This window comes from Periophthalmus magnuspinnatus, chromosome 20 (assembly GCF_009829125.3).
Source record: "Periophthalmus magnuspinnatus isolate fPerMag1 chromosome 20, fPerMag1.2.pri, whole genome shotgun sequence".
In the NCBI taxonomy this organism is placed as follows: domain Eukaryota; kingdom Metazoa; phylum Chordata; class Actinopteri; order Gobiiformes; family Gobiidae; genus Periophthalmus; species Periophthalmus magnuspinnatus.
In genome coordinates, this window is record NC_047145.1 from 1,090,354 (window position 1) to 1,111,114 (window position 20,761).

At 39.9% G+C, this 20,761-nt stretch overlaps 1 protein-coding gene across 1 annotated transcript; it reads left to right on the plus strand.

The window, feature by feature from the left end:
* Positions 1–870: 870 nt before the first annotated feature.
* LOC117388632 (crystallin J1B-like) lies at positions 871–18,189 on the plus strand. Its single transcript, XM_055230022.1, has 10 exons — positions 871–960; positions 1,398–1,476; positions 3,606–3,785; positions 4,842–4,940; positions 8,338–8,430; positions 9,173–9,329; positions 9,399–9,514; positions 12,284–12,361; positions 14,312–14,451; positions 15,919–18,189. Exons 2-10 carry the CDS (start codon positions 1,398–1,400, stop codon positions 16,024–16,026), a joined length of 1,050 nt encoding a protein of 349 aa, XP_055085997.1. The 5' UTR covers positions 871–960; the 3' UTR covers positions 16,027–18,189.
* Positions 18,190–20,761: the final 2,572 nt, after the last annotated feature.

Below are 20,761 nucleotides of genomic sequence, written 5' to 3' on the forward strand. Positions count from 1 at the left end.
AAGTGAACAGTGGGACAAAGGTACAGGAAATACAAAATAAAACCACAGGGCGACCGGACACTCGGAGCCTGGAGTAGAGCCGCTGCTCCTCCACATGGAGAGGAGCAGCTGAGGTGACTCCGGCGTCTGCCCCGGACGTCTCCCTGGGGAGGTGTCCATGTCCCACCAGGAGGAGGCCCCGGGGGACGACACACTGGAGAGGACACACTGGAGAGGACACACTGGAGAGGACACACTGGAGAGGACACACTGGAGGGACTAAATATGTCCCTCTTCAAAATATAATTCTGCCTCAGTCTCAGTTTAACACGATTCACTGCAGCGAGTTTGGACCTGCAGGTTTATGTGTGTGTGTTTTTCTTTGTGTGTCGGGGTGTGTGTGTCTGTGTGTGTGTGTATCGGTTAGTGTGGGTGTGGGTGTGCGCGTGTGTATGTGTGTGCTGTTAAAATGTGCGTGTGTGTGTGTGTGATTGTGTGTCGGGGTGTGTCGGTGTGTGTGTGTGTGTCTGTGTGTTTGTGCTGTTAAAAGGGGTGTGTGTGCGTGTGTGTCTGTGTGTGTCTGTTTGTCGGGGTGTCTCTGTGTGTGTCTCTGTGTGTGTCTCTGTCTCTGTGTGTGTGTGTGTGTCTGTGTGTGTGTCTGTGTTTCAAGTTGATTCACATTTAAAATATAAAGTAAAAATAATCAAATTAATTCAGTGACGTTTGATTCAAAGACCAGAGGAATGTGCTGGTCCAGACTTTTATATGGGCCACATTATTATGGGCCACACCGCTGCACTTTTCTCCACAGATGTTCATGTAAACTCTGTAAATGCAGACTAACCCCGGGGTGAATATAAAACATTATACAAACATGTTTTGGTCAAAGGGGGCGGGTCTCTCTGCGGCGGCTCGTCCTCTTATCTGAGACGGGCCGATCGTCTCTGGGCCTCGACTCAGAGAAACACACTCAGGACTGAGGTGAGTAACACATATGATGGTTTTATTACATCAGAGGCGTTTTTATGTTCAGTGTGAACTTGGATTGAGACATTTAAGGTGTTTTTATTTTAAATTGTAAATGTATTTTTCATGTGTTTTTATTTATGTTTATTTCTACAGAGAGAAAACTCAGACTCTGCTTTATTTCTGTTAAAATATAGAAAAATACAAACAAAAATAAGTATATAAGTCCATAAAAACATGAAAAACAGGAGCAGGTGTCAGTATTTATGTTTATTAAAGTGTATTATGTCATAAATGTAAAGTTTTATTAATATTTCATTAAAAGTTCATCAAAATAATTTAGTTTAATGTTTATATTTTGTCTTAAAATCTGAACTTAAACTAAACTAAACAAACATTTTAGTGTCTGTCTGTGTGGAGTTTCATTCTGAGGTGTTTGTTGTGTTGGGCAGATGCAGATGGCGGCGGCGGCGAGCGTGGCAGAGCGAGGCGTTGGGGCCGTTCTCGGGGCGGCGGTGGCAGATGCAGCGGGTGAGATAAAACGAGTCGATACCACAGTCACATGACCAAGTGTTTTTACTCAAGTCCAAATGTAAAAGTGAAAGTGAAAAAAGACAAAGACGATTCATGTTAAACTCTGATCTGTTTAACAAACAAACTCTGCAGATTTAGGCAGAAAACACTCTGTTCCACCTTGTGATGTCATCATGTGGTGATACAGGAAGTGCTCCACTGTGTTTTTAAACTCCACACACCTTCATTTATAGAATCATTTGGATCATTTCAGTCCTGGAGTTGTCTCTTATCTCGACTGAACTAAAGGTAAAAGGAGGAGTTAACGTGAAAACTACCACTTGATGACATCACAAGGTGGAACAGAGCGTTTTGAGCTTTGGAGATGTAACAGACGAATAAAAAATGAAACAAAACCCAACTCCAGGTCTGTTTTTGGTTCGCTAACACTGTTCTAACAGGACTTAAAGCTGCAGGATTCAGTTTTTAGACCAAAAAATACAAATAAAATCGACAAAAGTGTAAATTATGTAAATATGTTTGTTTTTTTCCTGGAGAGCAGCTTCATATCTGTGAACTTCTTTTGTCTTTTGTTTGTTTTGTTAAATTTTTCCTGAAACACATTTGTAAATGAATAAAACGACCAGCGCTGGTTTTATTTCCGTGGTCGTTTTGTCAGATCCGTGTGGAGTTTTCAGTCGTTTCCTCCTCGTGATGTTTGAAAGTTTCAGATGTTTTGGCCGAGATTCTGTTTGAAGCCCAGGGTCATGTGTGACACACACACACACACACACACACACACACACATACATATACATACACACACAAACACCCCCCCACGCACGCACGCGCACGCACACACACACCCCTGCACTCACACACACGCGCACAAACACCTCCTCTCTGCTCTCTCTTTTATTTATCTCCTCTCCCCCCAGAGAGAGAGATAGGAGGGGGAGCTCCTATCTCTCTTCTCTCTTTCCACTCTCCCCTCTTTTTCTCTTCTCTTTCTCTCTCCTCTCTCTTCTCTTATTTTTCTCCTTTCTCTCCTTTCTTTCCTCCCTCTTCTCCCTCCCCTCTTTTCTCTCTCTCTCTTTCCACTCTCTTATTTATCTCCTCTCTCCTCCTTTTCTCTTTCTCCTCTCTCTCTCTTTCTCTTATTTCCTCTCTCTCTTGTTTATCTCCTCTCTCATCTTCTCTCTCTCTCTCTTTCCTCTGTGTTTTTATGGTCCTTTCAATATAAAATCCATCATCTCTCTCCCCTCTCCTCTGTCTCTCTCTTTTCTCTTATCTCTCCCCTCCTCTCTCTCTTTTCTCTTTTATCTCTTTCCTTTCTGTTTTTCTGTTTTTCTTTTGAACATAAATCCGTTGTGTCGTGTGTTTTATTTTTCCTCCTGATAAATTTGGCACAAATAAAATCATTTGCTTCATGTTTTGCAAAAAAGGGAAAAACACGAGTTTAAAGCTACACTATGTAACATTTCTGGTTAGAAAAGATGTCATTGCTTTGGCAGGAATATTCCACAGTGTGGCATTAAAGCAAGACTGATGTATTTATAAGTGATTTAAGTGTTTTACATTAAATACACGAAACCCATAAGACAGAGGGGTCAGAGGTCAAGAGGGAGGGGTCAGAGGTGAGGAGGGAGGGGTCAGAGGTGAGCAGGGAGGGGTCAGAGGTGAGGAGGGAGGGGTCAGAGGTGAGCAGGGAGGGGTCACAGGTCAAGAGGGAGGGGTCAGAGGTCAAGAGGGAGGGGTCAGAGGTGAGGAGGGAGGGGTCAGAGGTCAAGAGGGAGGGGTCAGAGGTCAAGAGGGAGGGGTCAGAGGTCAAGAGGGAGGGGTCAGAGGTCAAGAGGGAGGGCTCAGTGGTGAGGAGGGAGGGGTCAGAGGTCAAAAGGGAGGGGTCAGAGGTGAGGAGGGAGGGGTCAGAGGTCAAGAGGGAGGGGTCAGAGTATCAGGGTTTGTCACAGATGTTGTCGAGTTCGGTGGCAAAGAGCAAACCATCTAAGAAGAGACGCTCGAGGCAGATTATGAATGTGAATGTGTGAGCGGTTCCTGGAGATGTGACCGTTCACCGTTTGCAGTCACTAAACGGAGCTGTTTTAATCCCTCTCTCCTTCATATAAATGTGTTTTCCGTGTGTCCAGCTCAGCCCACGCACTGGATCTACAAACCCGACCGACTCACCGAGGTTCTGTCTGAGCTCGAGCCCAGTCCGGAGTTCAGACCCGAGTCGGCCAATCCGTTTTACAGGAGGAGGACGGGGGAGCAGACGTGCTACGGAGACCAGGCCTACGTCCTACTGAAGTCTCTCAGCCAACGAGGAGGTAGGACGGTGTCTGTGTGAGGACTAAACTGTAAACATGAGGCTAGCAGTTATAGCGGCTAATCTGGAGCTGAGGAACGCATTTACGAGTATCATAGCAACCAAAGAGCCAATCAGGAGCGAAGCTGTTGAAGGTAACGCCCCTTCACTCTCTCTCTTTATTATTACTGTATTTTCCAGACTATACGTTGCTCTGGAGTATAAGCAGCAAAAAATGCATAATAATGAAAAAAAAAAACATATAAGTCGCATTTTTGGGGGAAATTTATTTTACAAAATCCAAGACCAAGAACAGACATTTTATCTTTAAAGTCAAGTTATAATAATAATAAAATGTGGACCATAAAATAAAAAATGGAAAAAATTGAAATAAAATAAAATAAAAATAAATAAATACAAAAAAATGAAAAAATGAAATAATGAAATAAAAAATGAAATAAAAAATGAAATAAAATAAAATAAATAAAATAAAAATAAATAAATAAAAATAAATAAATACAAAAAAAATGGAAAAAAATAAAAAATGAAATAAAATAAAATAAAAGTGCACTTTTGCCACAGACATTTCAGATTTTCATGGTAACGTCTGTTTTTGACCTTCCATCCCGAGCTGTAGATCCAGAGGAACATGTAAGAGCACATGTCCTGAAAATACATACTCTGAATACTCCGTTTGAGTAACTGTAATCTGGTCCAGTTACTCTTTGATTTGGTGGTATCAGAGTACAGGTACTTTTATCAAATCACTGCAGTATTTGATCACATAATATCGACTCCAAACTGCAGAGAATCAGAGAGAAAAACACAAAACTCAGCTCTTGTTTTGAGACAGACGAGATTTAAACTTATTCGATGAGAAACGCAGAACAAAGTGAAACGAGTTAAATCTGTTTTTAATCCTGCGTTGAGTTTTTACACTATAATTTAAATAAAACAGCGTAAAAGTCTTCAGAACACAGCACTAGACTGGACCATCGTTGTTAAATATCTGTAACTAAATCCATTCCAAAGTCTTCTTCCATCTCATAACCGCATTTGTCCTGTTTTTTTTCCGCAGATGTCGACGTAACAGACCTGACCGAGCGTTTCTACGAGTTCTTCGGTCCCGGGACAGTTTACGACCTGCCTCTGAACGACCCTTACAGGCAGAAAGGAGGTGCAGTGCTGTGTTATGTCACGAACAACAGACACTATTTAGGCCGAGTCCACCTGTCCAAACCATTAGCTCCTCGTGTTTTTCCGGTCGGACTCTGCGGGGAATTCCCTCTCCCAGAACGATTCCATTTCCTCATTTGTTTTACTGTTGCGTTTTTGTGTTGACAGTGAAAATGTAAATGTAGAGTCGGGGCGATCCAGAGCGTCTCAGCGGAGCGGACGGGAGACGCGCCGCTGCTCATTAAAGACCACACGCTCCATTTGTACTTTTACTGCAAAATAATACGGAAATTTATAATGACGTTAAATATTAGTGGCTAAATCAATACAGTTATGGTACTACTCCTAAAATGAATAAATATTTAAAGCTCATCGAGGCTAGAGCAGAGTTTTGCATCCAAAGAGCCAATCAGGAGCAAGACTGTTAAAGGTCACTTAGCAACGCTGTCAATCAAAACTGCTGCTAACGCTAACAGGAGCGACATTTGAAAGTAGACGCTGGATTTGTCTGTTATTAATGTTCATATGTCGAGTTACGGACGCAATAGTGAAATAAAAACCCCAGGATCATGTAGAGGGTTAATACGAACATTTAAGACCAGAATGAGTCTGAAACAGCAGAGACAGAGAGAGGAGACGCAATTGAAAAAAAAAAGAAGAAAAAAAAAATCTAACTAACCAAAAATGAAAAAAAAAAAACCTCAAAATTTAAAAAAACTTAAAAAAATAAAAATAAAAAAAACCTCAAAATGACGAAAACAAAAAACATACAAAAATAAACAAAAAAAACCCAACCTCAAAATAACAAAAAAATAATAGAAATACCTAAAAAAAAAAAAAAACTCAAAATAACTAAAAAACAGAAAACAAAAAGAACCATAGGATCATGTAGAGCAGTGGTCCCCAACCTTTTTATCACCGCGGACCGGCCAACGCTTTAAAATTTTAATAAAAATTGAGTTTTTTTTACTCATTTTGCTAATTTGTGGGTTAAAAACCCCTTAGCATTCCGGGTCATTTTGGTGAAATTGCCTTTGTTCTGACCTCTCCAAATTAAAATAATCACCATTATTAAACCCTCAGTAGTAAATGCACAAGTTTGTGTCTTTGTAAAGGAAACACCCTGTAGTTTGACCCACAGGCGTCAGAATCACTGTGAGTTTGTCTGAGCATTTATACACTTTGGGGCGCAGATTGGCATTAGCTAATGCTAATGATTACACATGATACACATTTGACCCACAATAGCAGAATAAACCACACTTACCGATCAGGAACATCCAGTCCATCCGCACATCAGGTCCTCTGCTCCTGAGTCCATCATTAGATCTTCACTCGGCTCCACGAACCGCTCCAGGTCCAGATGCCTCTAGTTTAACTTGTACAAACATCCACAGTGTCCTCGGTCGTGTACTTCCTTTGTTTTGTCCGTTACGCGCGCGGGCCGTCGGAACGCTAAGTGGTTAAGTTGTCGTTGCTCAAGTGACGGAAATGTAACCGAGAGAATCCGGTCATTTTTCAAAATAAAAGATTTTTCAAAATAAACGATTGTTCAGACTCAGATAATAAATACAACGAAAATAATTAATTATTTCTTGGACGGTGGCCCGGTACCAATTGATCCACGGCCCGGTGGTTGGAGACCACTGATGTAGAGGGTTAATATGAACATTTAAGATCAAAATGAGTCTGAAGCAGCAGAGACAGAGAGAGGGAACACAATAAAAAAAATTTAAAAAACGAAAAAAACAACCCCCTCAAACTAACCAAAAATGAAAGAAAAAAAAAACAAACCTCAAAATAACTTTAAAAAACAAACAAACAACAAAACCTCAAAATGACGAAAACAAAAAACAAACAAAATAAACTAAAAAAAAAAAACCTCAAAATAACAAAAATAAAATAAAATAGATATACTTAAAAAAAACAAACAAAAAAACCCCTCAAAATAACAAAAAAACAAACAAAAACTCAAAATAACTAAAAAACAAAAAGAACCCCAGGATCATGTAGAGCAGGTTAATACGAACATTTAAGACCAAAATGACGAGAGTTGATGGAGCAGGAAGTGCGCACATGATCACTTCCTGTTTGGAGCACGGCGGCTAGCAGGTTAGCTACATGCATTTATATAAATAGTCTATGGTTCATGTCTCTAACAACATGTTAAACACTAGACTGTGTTTAGAAGGGGAGATGTTTCTGTCTCAATGCTAATGCTAATGCTAATTTTGAGGCATGACAAATATTAAAAACTGAAGTATTCTACATATAAAAATAACCGGGTTGTCTTTATTTTATTCAATTTGCATTTTAATAGGTTGTTTATTTTATATTTTCTGCCTTTAATAAAAGTTAGCATTAGCTTTGAGACACATTGAGCTAGCTAGCGTGCTACTGTTTCATGCATTATGTACTTTTATTATTTGGTAGCATTATTTTAAATGTAGAACCACAGAAATATACTTTTTTTAGTAGCCTAATCTTTCCATCAATGCTACTACTACTACTACTACTACTACTACTATAACCACTACTATTACTGCTAATGTTGTAGTCTCCAGTGTGTACATGAGTTCGTGTGAAATTGTCGTAACGTTTGGATGATAAAGATGTAGACTCGGGGTAAAAGTTTGACAGTTTATTACAAACAAGGAAATGTAAATGTTGGTTGACGGAGCAGGTAGAAGAGCTGAGGCGGAGGCTGAGGTGTTCGTACTGGTTGTAGAGAGCTAGGGCGGAGGCTGAGGTGTTCGTACTGGTCGTGGAGAGCTGAGGTGGAGGCTGAGGTGTTCGTACTGGTCGTGGAGAGCTGAGGCGGAGGCTGAGGTGCTCGTACTGGTCGTGGAGAGCTGGGGCGGAGGCTGAGGTGTTCGTACTGGTCGTGGAGAGCTGAGGTGGAGGCTGAGGTGTTCGTACTGGTCGTGGAGAGCTGGGGCGGAGGCTGAGGTGTTCGTACTGGTCGTGGAGAGCTGGGGCGGAGGCTGAGGTGCAGGGTGGGTCCAAGAAGCAGTATCTGGCACAACAAAAAAACGAGAAAAAACAGCTCAGTACTGTGAACACAATCACAAAAACTAGACTGAACCAAGTAGAACTGTTGGACGATCTGGTGGAGTCTGTAGGATCCTCAGCCCCTTTGTGCTCCAGAGGTGGAGGCTTGATCGCAGGTGTAGTGGGTGTCGCCAGAGTCTCCGCCCAGCTCCAGACAAGGACACAGAAGAGACGAGGAAAAACAGAACAGAGACGCAGGGACAGACTTGGGATCTTGACAGAAATATAATCTAAGGATCATTTTTGTATTTGTGCCTTATTGAACTTAGACGTTTGGAGTGTTTGGAGCAGGTGGAGGTAGAGTGTGACTTATACCACTTAAAAACCTGATGTGTTTATTCTGAAAGGTCCCAAAGCCGTCCTGCCCATCGACGGTCCCTGGAGACACAGCAGTCTGAAGCACTTCCTGAAGAACGTGGACGCCGGCAAAGAAGAGACAGGTTCAGTTTCTAAACACACACACACGAGCGAGGTTCATCGGCTCTTCTGACGTTCATTTATCGATTCTTTTTCCAGACCAAGGTTTAGTTTGTTTGTCCCGCTCACTAGCGCCTCACAGTGGTCACGTGATGTCGCTGTGACGCGTCCGTTCAGCCGGTTTAAACAGGTTTTGATGCCGTGTTTCTACCGGTGGAGGCAGGACGACAGCGCCACCTGCAGGTCGACTTCTTCAGGACAGTAGAAAACAGAAGAAGAGAAGAAAACAGCAAAAGCGACAAAACACAAACGAAGCAGAACAAAAGCAGCTGAAATCGAAGAAGACTTTAAACCGGGACGAGGGACCTTTTTACTTTCACACACCTGAGATACTGTCCTGAAGAAGTCGACCTGCAGATGGCGCTGTCGTCCCGCCTCCACCAATAGAAAAACAGCATGAAAACCTGTTTAAATCAGCGGACCAATCGTGACAAAGCAACATCATGTGACCACTGTGAGGCGCTAGTGAGCAAAACAAACTAAACCTTGGCCTTTTTTTTCCCCTAATATCGATCGATTGCAATTTCAGAATCAATTTTATTTTGTCTTATTTATAAAATGTTTTCAAAATAAATGTCCAGAATATAAAAGTCTGTGATTAAAAGTGAAAAATGTCAAATTTAACACAAAAAATCATTTCTCTAAAGCCTAAAAAAAAGACTTAAGCATCACTGACTCATCTTAATCCGATCGATCACTTTTAAGGCTCTGAGACGGACTGCCAGATTGACGGCGTGACCAAACTGGCGCCCCTAGTGGCCATGTTCGCGGGACGTCCTGAGATGTTGGACAAAGTGGAGACGGCGGTGAGAGTGACCCAGAACGACGACATGTGCGTCGCCGTGACTTTAGCCGCAGCGAGGTGAATGTCAGCGACGTCATCAGGGTTAAATAGAAAAAGAACGATTGATTACATTGATGTCTATGGCAGGATTCTGGAGCACTTCATCCTAAATGGTCCCGATCCAAATGTCCTGAACGTCGTCCTGGATCAACTGAAAGATCCAAACAGGAAGAACCCGCAAGACCTGGACAACGCCGTCATCGGTAAAAGTTTACGTCCAACAATAAAGCTTCAAATGAGACAGAAACAAACCAATATATACGATAAATATTGACTTTTACCGACATTAAAGTGGTCGTTCTGATACTGAAAAAAACTCATGACACATTTAACAATTATTCTCTGTGTTTTTGTCTGTAAAACCCCTCACCACACACTTTATACACTTTTCTCACACAGGCATTAACATCCCTTAGCCAATCAGGACGCACGACACAATGGTCTACAGTCCAACAGCCAATCAGGACGCACGACACAATGGTCTACAGTCCAACAGCCAATCAGGACGCACGACACAATGGTCTACAGTCCAACAGCCAATCAGGACGCACGACACAACCCGCGTTCATACACTGGAAGAAAAAAAAACGTGTGAAATTGCAAAAAAAAACACAAAAGATGAACCACGATATACCGAGAGACCACTGTATTTTGAACTCTGACCTGAGCTGAGAGTATCATAGCAACCAAAGAGCCAATCAGGAGTGAGGATGTTGAAGGTAACGCCCCTTTGCTACCTCCCCTTAGCAACGTTGTCAGTCAAAGTTAGCTATGTCCATTAGTCTGTGCTTGTTTTAATGGAGATGTCCTACGGAACAGACCCTGCACTGAAAAAGTTACATAATGCACCTTTAAAGTCTTAATTAGTTCACGTCTGATCCCTGTTTTCTTGTATTTTCCTGGTGTATTCTCACATCTGCACATCTCGTCTTTAGTTTTGTCCAGTTTGTGCTTATATTTGTGTTTTCTTTTCAAGTTTTTCTATAATTCTGACTTTTTTTCTCCATCATAGCGAGCGCTCAAATACAGGTATAGTCTCGGTAAATCCTGCCTATCCATCCATCCATTTTCTTCCGCTTATCTGGGGCCGCGTCGCAGGGGCAGCAGTGTTATTTTAATTTTTTGTTATTTTTTTTGTTTTTATAAGTTTATTTTTCTTTATTTTTTGTTATTTTGAGGGGTTATTTTAATTTTGTGTTATTTTTTTGTTTTTGTAAGTTTATTTTTCTTTATTTTTTGTTATTTTTAGGGGTTATTTTAATTTTTTGTTATTTTTTTTTTGTTTTTATAAGTTTATTTTTCTTTATTTTTTGTTATTTTTAGGGGTTATTTTAATGTTTTGTTATTTTTTTGTTTTTGTAAGTTTATTTTTCTTTATTTTTTTGTTATTTTGAGGGGTTATTTTAATGTTTTGTTATTTTTTTGTTTTTGTAAGTTTATTTTTCTTTTTTTTTGTTATTTTGAGGGGTTATTTTAATGTTTTGTTATTTTTTTTTTTTTTTTGTGAGTTTATTTTTCTTTATTTTTTGTTATTTTGAGGGGGGGTTTTGGTTTGTTTTTTTGTTATTTAAAATTTAAATCCTGCCTAGTGTCCACAAAATAAACAAATACTATGATTAATTTAAGCTCCTGGAGAGAGTAAACGTCTCAAACCCTCTCCACGCTCTCTACATCCATAAAACCCTGTTGTTTTGCCGTTTCTCTGAAGCTGAAGCCCGTGTGACCCTGAAGTATCTGCGCGTCGTGTTTACTCCTGGAGGACGGATTTGATCTGAGCCTCGTTTGAATAAAGCAGGAAATCCTTTATGTTCTTTACCCTAAGCGCGTGTTCTCCTGGAGGAAACTTCATGCATGAATGTATGATCAGATGTAACTTTACTCAGTGAGAAACGGAGAGATGTCACGATACGATGGAAACGGCGCGATACGTGACACCAATTTGATACGACAATGACGAAATTAAAACTTTGACAATAGAATAGAGTTTTTAGACATAGACTGTATTTATAAATGGACGTAGCAAACGTCCAAACAGGAAGTGATCATGGGCGCACTTCAACTCCATCGACTCCGTCATTTTGGTCTTAAATGTTCGTTTTAACCCGCTGTTCAAGATCCTGGGGTTTTTATTTTTGAATTATTTTGAGTTTATTTATTTATGTATTTATTTTTATTATTTTATTGTTATTATTATTTTATGTTTTCTTATTTTGAGTTTTTTTGTTTGTTTTTTTTAGTTTATTTTCTTTATTATTATTATTTTTTGTTATTTTGAGGTGTTTTTTTTGTTATTTTAATTTTTTTTTTTTTTTTTGGTTTTGTAAGTTTATTTTTCTTTATTTTTTGTTATTTTGAGGGGGGGTTTTGGTTTGTTTTTTAGTTATTTAGAATTTTTTTTTTTTTTTTTTTAGAGTTTATTTTTTGTTGTTTTGTAAACTGTCTCCTCTCTCTGTCTCTGCTGCTTCAGACTCATTCTGGTCTTAAATGTTTGTATTAACCCTCTACATGATCCTGGGGTTTTTATTTCACTATTGTGTCTGTAAATCAAGATATGAACATTAATAACAGACAAATCAGGTCCTTCTTTCCCCGAGGTCGCTCCTGTTAGCGTTAGCAACAGGTTTGATTGACAGAGTTGCTAAGCGTCCGCTCCCTGTTAAACCAGTGATGTGGGCGGGAAGGGGCGTTACCTTCAACAGCCTCACTCCTGATTGGCTCTTTGGTTGCTATGACACTCGTGGAGCTCATCTCCAGATCAGCCATAAAGTCACAGGCTGCGACTTTTGACCGATCTGTAGAAAACAAACACAGAGACATGGTTTTAGATCAGCCAGGAAGCAAAAAAGATCAAACTTCTTCAGTATCGGTGTTTGTCTGATTGAGTATCTAGTGTCGATACTGGTTTAAGGATCGATTCTCATTTTGATTCTTTTGACAAACTCTAAATAAACGTTATGTGTTTTGTGTTTCAGGTCAACTGAAGGAAGTGAAGGAGAAACTGTCCAAGACGACACAGGAACTGATACCAGAAGAGTTTACAAACACATGAGGTACGAGGAGGAGGAGGGGGGGGGGGGGGGGGAGGAGGAAGAGGAGAGGAGGGGGAGGAGGAGGAGAGGAGGGGGGAGGAAGAGGAGAGGAGGGGGAGGAGGAGGAGAGGAGGAAGAGGAGGGACGGGAGGAGAAGGAGGAGAGGAGCGGAGAGGAGGAGGAGGAGGGGAGGAGAGGAGGGAGAGGGAGGAGGAGAGGGAGGAGAGGGAGGAGGAGAGGAGAGGAGGAGGAGAGGGAGGAGGAGGAGGGAGAGGAAGGAGGAGAGGAGGAGGAGGAGAGGAGAGGAGGAGAGGAGGAGGAGGAAGAGAGGAGAGGAGGAGGAGAGGGGGGGAGAGGAGAGGAGGAGGAGAGGGAGGAGGAGGAGGGGAGGAGAGGAGGGAGAGGGAGGAGGAGAGGGAGGAGAGGGAGGAGGAGAGGAGAGGAGGAGGAGAGGGAGGAGGAGGAGGGAGAGGAAGGAGGAGAGGAGGAGGAGGAGAGGAGGAGAGAGAGGGAGGAGGAGGAGGAGGAGAAGAGGAGGAGGAGGAGAGGGAGGAGGAGAGGAGGCGAAGAGAGGGAAGAGGAGAGGGAGGGGGAAGAAGGGGAGGACAGAAGGAGGAGGCAGAGGAAGGAGGCAGAGAGGAGAGAGCAGAGGGAGGAGGAGAGGAGGAGAGGGAGGAGGAGGAGAGGGAGGAGGAGGAGGAGGAGGGGGGGAGGAGGAGGAGGGGGGGGGAGGAGGAGGAGGTAGAAGGAGGAGGTACAGAGGGACAGGTCTGTTTCCTCGTTTCACTTGTGCCTTCCGTTCGTCTTTGATCTTCCTCCTAAATCGACTCTCGTCCTGCGGCGTTTCTCTCTTCGCTCTTTCGTTTTTTTTCTCTTCGCTCTTTCGTTTCTTCTCTCGACTCTGAGTCTGAGTGAAGACGATTATGAGCCAAAACATTACAACCACCTGCCACAGTAACAATAAAAATGTGCAAAATACACACGGAGAAAACATTTAAATCTGTTATGATGTATATTTATGTTTTTTGCTGGTCCAGTGGAAAAAAGATGCAGTTATTTAAAGGTGCAGTACGTAACTTTTCTGATGGAAGGATGCACGACCTGATCATCTCCATGGAAATAACACAACTTTGCCTTGATTTACAGACACAACAGTGAAATAAAAACCCCAGGATCATGTAGAGGAAAAATAATCTCAAAATAACAAAATAAAAACAACTCAAAATAACAAAAATAAATAAATAAACTAAAAAAAACTCAAAATAATTAAAAGAAATATAATAAAAATAACTTAAAAAAACTCTCAAAATAACAAAAAACAAATTAAAAAAAATCAAAATAACAAAAATAAATAAAAAAAACCTCAAAATAACTAAAAAGAATAAATAAATAAATAATTACCTAAAAAAATAAATAAAATAATACAAATAAAAAAATAACATTAACAACATTAAAAAATAAACTCAGAATAACAAAAAAAAAAAAAAAGAAAAAAAAAAAAAGAACCCCAGGATCATGTAGAGGGTTGATACGAACATTTAAGACCAAAATGACCAGAAAATAGAAAGTGAATTGGAGCCAGAGTCGATGGAGCAGGAAGTGCGCACATGATCACTTCCTGTTTGTGACACGGTGGCCACAGGTTAGCTAACGTGCATTTACATAAACACTCTAAGGTCGTCTTGTCCTGTGGAACACTGGACCCTGCGCTGGAAAAGTTACATAATGCACCTTTAAAGTCTGAAAGTTTGAGAAAGTCAAGTTTTCTTTTCTCACATCTGCACATCTGGTCTATAGTTTTGTCCAGTTTTTACTTATATTTGTGTCTTCTTTTTAATTTTTTCTCAAATTCTGACTTTTTTTCCAGTAAAGCCGTCGCTCAAATCACATTAAGTCCGTCCTGAATCAAATCGCACAAGTAAATGTCCAGTTTGGTCCAGTTTCAGTCTCAAACTCGTCTGTTCTGTGCAGCTTTGCCCGGTGCACTCCAGGGGGCGCTCCACGGGGTCCTGACGCAGACACGGCTGGACGAGGCTGTGAGGGACACCATGCGCCGCGGGGGGTGCACCGCCAGCCGCGCCGCCTTCATCGGGGCCTGCTTCGGGGCTCAGGTAGGGACGGAGGGACAGAGGGACGGAGGGATGGAGGGACGGAGGGACGGAGGGATGGAGGGAAGGAGGGACGGGCTGAAGCTGCGAAACGGGAGCTCAGGGCGACGTGGAGATCAGGAGACGTTTTTAAAGAGAGAGGACGAGGACAGACGGGGAGAGAGGGGGACACACCAGTACAGACGGGGACACACTGGGACACACTGGGACAGACGGGGACACACTGGGACAGACGGGGACACACTGGGACAGACGGGGCCATAAGTCCTGATTTGTAACACAAATAATAAACAAACTGAGGCGGTTTGTTCAGGGACATGTCTCACGTCTCTGATGTTCTGCACCATTTTGGATTTTTAGGCAAAACAAGTTTATTTTTACAACAACAGAGACATTTTACAGAAAAAGAAACACAATAAAAACACAACAACAAATCAAAACAGAAATAATCATCATCAAATTTACATTAAAAGAGAAAAAGCAGGACTAAACCAGGACTAAACCAGGACTAAACCAGGACTAAACCAAGACTAAACCAGGACTAAACCAGGACTAGACCAGGACTAAACCAAGACTAAACCAGGACTAAACCAGGACTAAACCGGGACTAAACCAGGACTAAACCAGGACTAAACCAGGACTAAACCAGGACTAAACCGGGACTAAACCAGGACTAAACCGGGACTAAACCAGGACTAAACCAGGACTAAACCGGGACTAAACCAGGACTAAAGCAGGACTAAACCAGGACTAAACCAGGACTAGACCAGGACTAAAACAGGACTAAACCAGGACTAAACCAGGACTAGACCAGGACTAAAACAGGACTAAACCAGGACTAAACCAGGACTAAGACAGGACTAAACCAGGACTAAACCAGGACTGAACCAGGACTAAACCAGGACTGAACCAGGACTAAACCAGGACTAAACCAGGACTAAACCAAGACTAAACCAGGACTAAATTGGGACAGAAAGAGAGAGAGAGAGAGAAAGAAAGACAGACACACACAGAGAGAGAGAAAAGGAGAGAGAGAGTGTTAGTAACAGGTTTGATTGACAGCGTTGCTAAGCGCCCGCTCTCTGTTAAACCGGCGTCTGAACAGGAGGGGGCGTGACCTTCCACATCCTCGCTCCTGATTGGCTCTTTGGTTGCTCTGACTCTCTCTCTCTCTGTTCTTTCTTTTCTCTCTGTTCATTTGGAGCTGAACTCTGTGGTGACGTCGCTTCTTTAAACCGTCTGTGGTTTTTAATCAGACCCACGAGTGACTTTTCTGTTTCCTTGGATCCATTTTTATTAAATTACAAAATAAAATGAGCCGTTTCCTGTTAAATGAGTAAAACAAACACCAACATTTGTGTGGGAGCAGAAGTTCTTCCTCAGCTCCAGAGCAGAACGCGCTTGAACTTTGGTTTTATCGTTTATTTTTTTAAATCTTGTGTAACAGTTTCGCTCTGGCTTCTCTTACAGACCGGACTCGAGGGAATCCCGGAGTCTTGGAGGAAGCGAACGTTCAGATATCCTGAGCTGCTGGAGCTCGCCCGGAATGTGGTCGCACGACATCAAACGGACAAATAAATCTAAAACATCACACGTCCGTATTTACACTAGACCTGTCACAATCAGACTTCAACATGAGTCATTTATTCTGTTTATTCTTCTTTGCTCTGATGAGAAATATTTGATTATTTTTCTTTAACACAATGAGATTTGATCTGCAGACGATTCAATTATGAACTTTTATTTAATTTAATACGATTTTTTTTTTTATAAAGCTCATTAAAAAACTAAAAAAACAACTTAAATTTAAGACCAAAACACGACAACACGACAAAAACATAAACACAAACCAACTGAATAATTTAACTTTAACTTTTAACGACTTATTTCAGGTTTTATTTCTCAGTTTTTGGGGGATAACATTTATATTTGTTGATTTATTTTTACTTCAGTGACATAAAGTACTTCAGATTGTTGACTGTGACAGACCTAATACTTTTTAAATGTACTTCTTTGAGTACTTTTACACACAGCTGCTTTTAAATGACAGGATTAAAACAGATTTATGTTTGTTTTTTATTTAAATTGTAGAAGTTTAAATCTCAGCTGCTTCACCACAAAAGCTCAGTTTGATTTTTCTTTTTTCTTTTTTTTGTTCAGTTTGAGTCAAAACGTGAGAAAAACAGAGGAGGAAGAAGTATTAAAGTACTGCACTGAAGTGGAGCTTTGTGGTACTTTACTTAAGTACATTTTACAGTGTGTACTTTTACTTTTACTCGAGTACATTTGAGAGCAGTATCTGTACTTTCTACTCCACTACATTTTGGAACAGGAAAAGTAAAAGTTTAAGTTTCGACTTTGAGCAAAACAAAAATAAATTCACAAAATTCACAAGAAAAGTAAAGAAATTGATTTATATTTTTACTGTTGAACAAAATTTGTCTCATTTTTAATCATTTACAGTTTAACAAATGAAAAACACTTGTGTGAAATACTTTTACTTTTTACTCTTTAAGTACATTTTTAAACAGGTACTTAAACCCTTTTACTTAAGTATATTTTTTCATGTGATACTTTTACTTGAGTAACTTTTTACCTCTGCATTTGTACTTTTCCTGAAGTAACAGTGTAGTACAGTGTAGTACAGTGTAGTACTTCTTCCACCTCTGCTGATCAAATACCTCTGTGTATTACTTTGATTTTATAAAAGTATTTTGTACTCTGAATATCACCAAATGAAAGAGTAACTGTACCAGATTACAGTTACTCTAAATGAGTACTCAGAGTACAAATACTGATGTGTTCAGTTATTCTTTTTATTTGCTTTTAGTAAACCTATAATATTAAACTCCCATAATGCACTGCTCTGATCTGATGTTTCCTCGTCACACACAGACCTGGAGTTGTGTTTGTTTCATTCACACATGTTTAACACACAAACCCAACTGAAAACACTCTGTTCCACCTTGTGATGTCATCATGTGGTGATACAGGAAGTGCTCCACTGTGTTTTTAAACTCCACACACTTTTGTTCTGGAATTTCTAATCTCCTCTCTCTTCTCTCTCTCCCTTCCCTCTCTCCTCTCCTCTCTCGCTCTTTCTTCTTTCTCTCCTCTCTTTCCTCTCTTTCTCTTCTCTCTCTCTGCTCTCTCTTCATTCCCCCTCTCTCTCTTCTTTCTCTCCTATCTTTTCTCTCTCTCTTTCCCCCTTCTCTCTCCTTTCCCTCTCTCCTCTCTGTCTCATCTTTCTCTCCTCTCTTCTCTCTCTTTCTCTTCCCTCTCTCTTTCTTTCTCTCCTCTCTCTCTGTCTCTCTTCTCTCTCCTCTCTCTTCCCCCCCCTCTCTCTCTCTTCTCTCTCTCCTCTTCTCTCACCCCCTCCCTCCCTCTCTCTCTCTCTCCTCTCTCTCTTTTTTCTCTCTCTCATCACTTGAAAACTCCCACTTGATGACATCACGAGGTGTCACTTTGCACTTTGATGTTTTCAGATGTTACAGACGAATAATAAATGAACCAAACACATCTCCAGGTTTGTTTTTTGACGTTTTCTGAAGTGGATTAAACCTTTTAAAAGTGAGTTTTTTGTGACATTTGAGTTTCAGACACGGCGGAGCTTTGACCCTGGAGTTTATGACAGTTTTGTTCTAAAGTTTTCCACTGAATGAAACTCGAACTTATTTTGTCCAAGTCTCAGCTCTAAATCTGTGTCAGCAAGAAAAATAAAATCGTTTTTTTCTCCCTGCTCTTGTGGCTGTTCCTCTTTGTGCGGCTGTGGTTTCCTCATTCCACTGAAACAAAACCCGCTACACCCAAATGACAAAACGGCGGCTCGGAGAAACGACGCGCGTTTTCATGTGTTTCTTCTTCTTCTTCTTCTGTTATATTAAAGTGAAAAAGATTTACTACTGGAACAACACGAGACAGGCCCCGACCCCAGACGCACACAGGGGCCCCGCCTTCCCCAAAAAGTGCTGACTCCGCCCCTGCGAAGCAAAACTGACGCCAAGACCCGAGCGCTGCCAGAGGCTCCGTATCACTGACATAATGCACTTTTCTTATGGCTCCTGTAAATCCTCAGCAGATGGATAAAAGAAAATGGGGCTGGTGGAGATGTTTTACTGCAGACGATGAAACACAGAGTAGAGTGAGGGACACATGAAACTACAGGCTTGTTTTATTTTAGAATTGTAATATTGAACCAGTTTATTGGTCTGTAAATAACGGGCCGGTGTTGGAATAAAACGTCAAACTAAAATTAAACTTGTATTTTCACTGTAGACTGAACAAAAACAGGAAAAGGTGTGTGTGCTGCTGTCAGACTCGTCATTTTGGTCTGAAATGTTCAAACCCGCTCTACAGGATCCTGGGATTCATTTCTTTGAGCTATTTTGAGTTTATTTTATTATTATTATTATTATTATTATTTATTTATTTTTTATTTATTTATTTTTTTTTTTAGTTTTTCTTTGTTTGTTTTTTTTGTTATTTTGAGGGTTTTTTGTTGTTCATTTTCTTTCTTTTTTATTTTAAGGTTTTTGTGTTGTTTGTTTTGTTATTTTGAGGTTTTTTTTTGTTTTTTTGTTTTTTGTTTTTTTAATCTGTCTCTCCCTCTCTGTCTCTGCTGCTTCAGACTCATTCTGGTCTTAAATGTTCGTATTAACCCTCTACATGATCCTGGGGTTTTTATTTCACTATTGTGTCTGTAAATCCAGATATGAACATTAATAACAGACAAATCCCCGAGGTCGCTCCTGTTAGCGTTAGCCACAGGTTTGATTGACAGGTTTTTGATTGTGGTTCTGAGTTCGTGTTTAAAGTAAATAAATGCTGTTTGCTCTGGGATCTGTTGATATCGGCAGATCCTTAAAGTCAAAGTATCAACTGAATCTGAACAGAAGAAGCAGGATCGGTGCCTCGGTGTCTGTTCCTGTAAAGAACTTCACCCAGTTTAAACAGCCAAAATAAATAACTTTACTGTTTCACAAAAGGATTTCAAACATGATCAATGAGACTGAGGCAGTGAAGCTCAGGGGGAAACTAAAGGCTAGACCTGGATCTGAAGCTTAGACTGTATAGATAAATTTTATTCTTATATTATTTTAGTTATTTTTTCTTTTTTTTTTCATTTTATTTTATTTTTATTTTATTTATTTTATGTTATTATTTTATTAATTTATTTATGTATTTATGTATTTAATTAATTTTACTTATTTTATTTTTTATTTTATTTATTTATTTATTCAATTCATTTTACTTATTTTATTTTATGTATTTATTTTTATTGTATTTATTTATTCATTTAATTATTATTTTATTTTATTTTATTTATTTATGTATTTATGTATTTAATTAATTTTACTTATTTTATTTTTATTTATTTATTTATTCAATTAATATTACTTATTTTATTTTATGTATTTAATTTTATTGTATTTTTTTATTCATTTAATTGTACTTATTATTTATTAATTCTATTCTTTATACAGTCTACGGTCTAACAGTTCTGACAGGAAGTCCTCTCCGGGCCCCGTGACCCTCGCTTCCTCTCACAGCAGGTCACAGCCTCTGGTGTCATAATCACAAACACCTGGAGGAAAAGTTTGAGCAAAAGTTCAAGAGCGATACAGAATATGAAGTGGAACGTCAAAGGTTAAAGGCTGAGAGGGATTCACACAGATACACCGGGTTATTATTATTATTATTATAGGTCTATATTATCAGTGATGGAAAAATACTTTGAAAATGTGTTTAGTTACAGAATACTGAATACTAGATTAAAATGTATTTTGTCACATGTTCTGATACATGGCCCAAACAGAGGACTGTGTTCTGAAAACTTGGAATACTTTTAAATTATAGTGTAAAAACATGACATATAATTACAAACAGCTTTATTTTTATTGCACTGTTTGTTCTGCATTGACTTATTTCTAATTTGAGAAGGAAAAACATGTATCCAGTTACTCCCCACTGAGGACACAGTAGGTTAGTGGAGTCTAAACAGCATATTTGACCTGAAACAGCCCATTCATGTGTCCAGAGTTATGAAAAATCAACAAGTTAACACTGAATATCACATCATTTGAATGGAAAACGTCATCAAGATGCTGTATAAAGGCTACACCGATGCAAGCGAGAGAAGAAGAACCAATAAAACTTAATATATATACTGTTTTATCATAGTTTATAACCATCTAATTCCATACATTTTTATTAAACCATAAAACCCACGTGACAAATACTGCAAACTGAGTTATTAGTCAAGATGCTACAGTGCGCAGTAGTAACATCGTCGCGCATGCGTTATCAAACTATT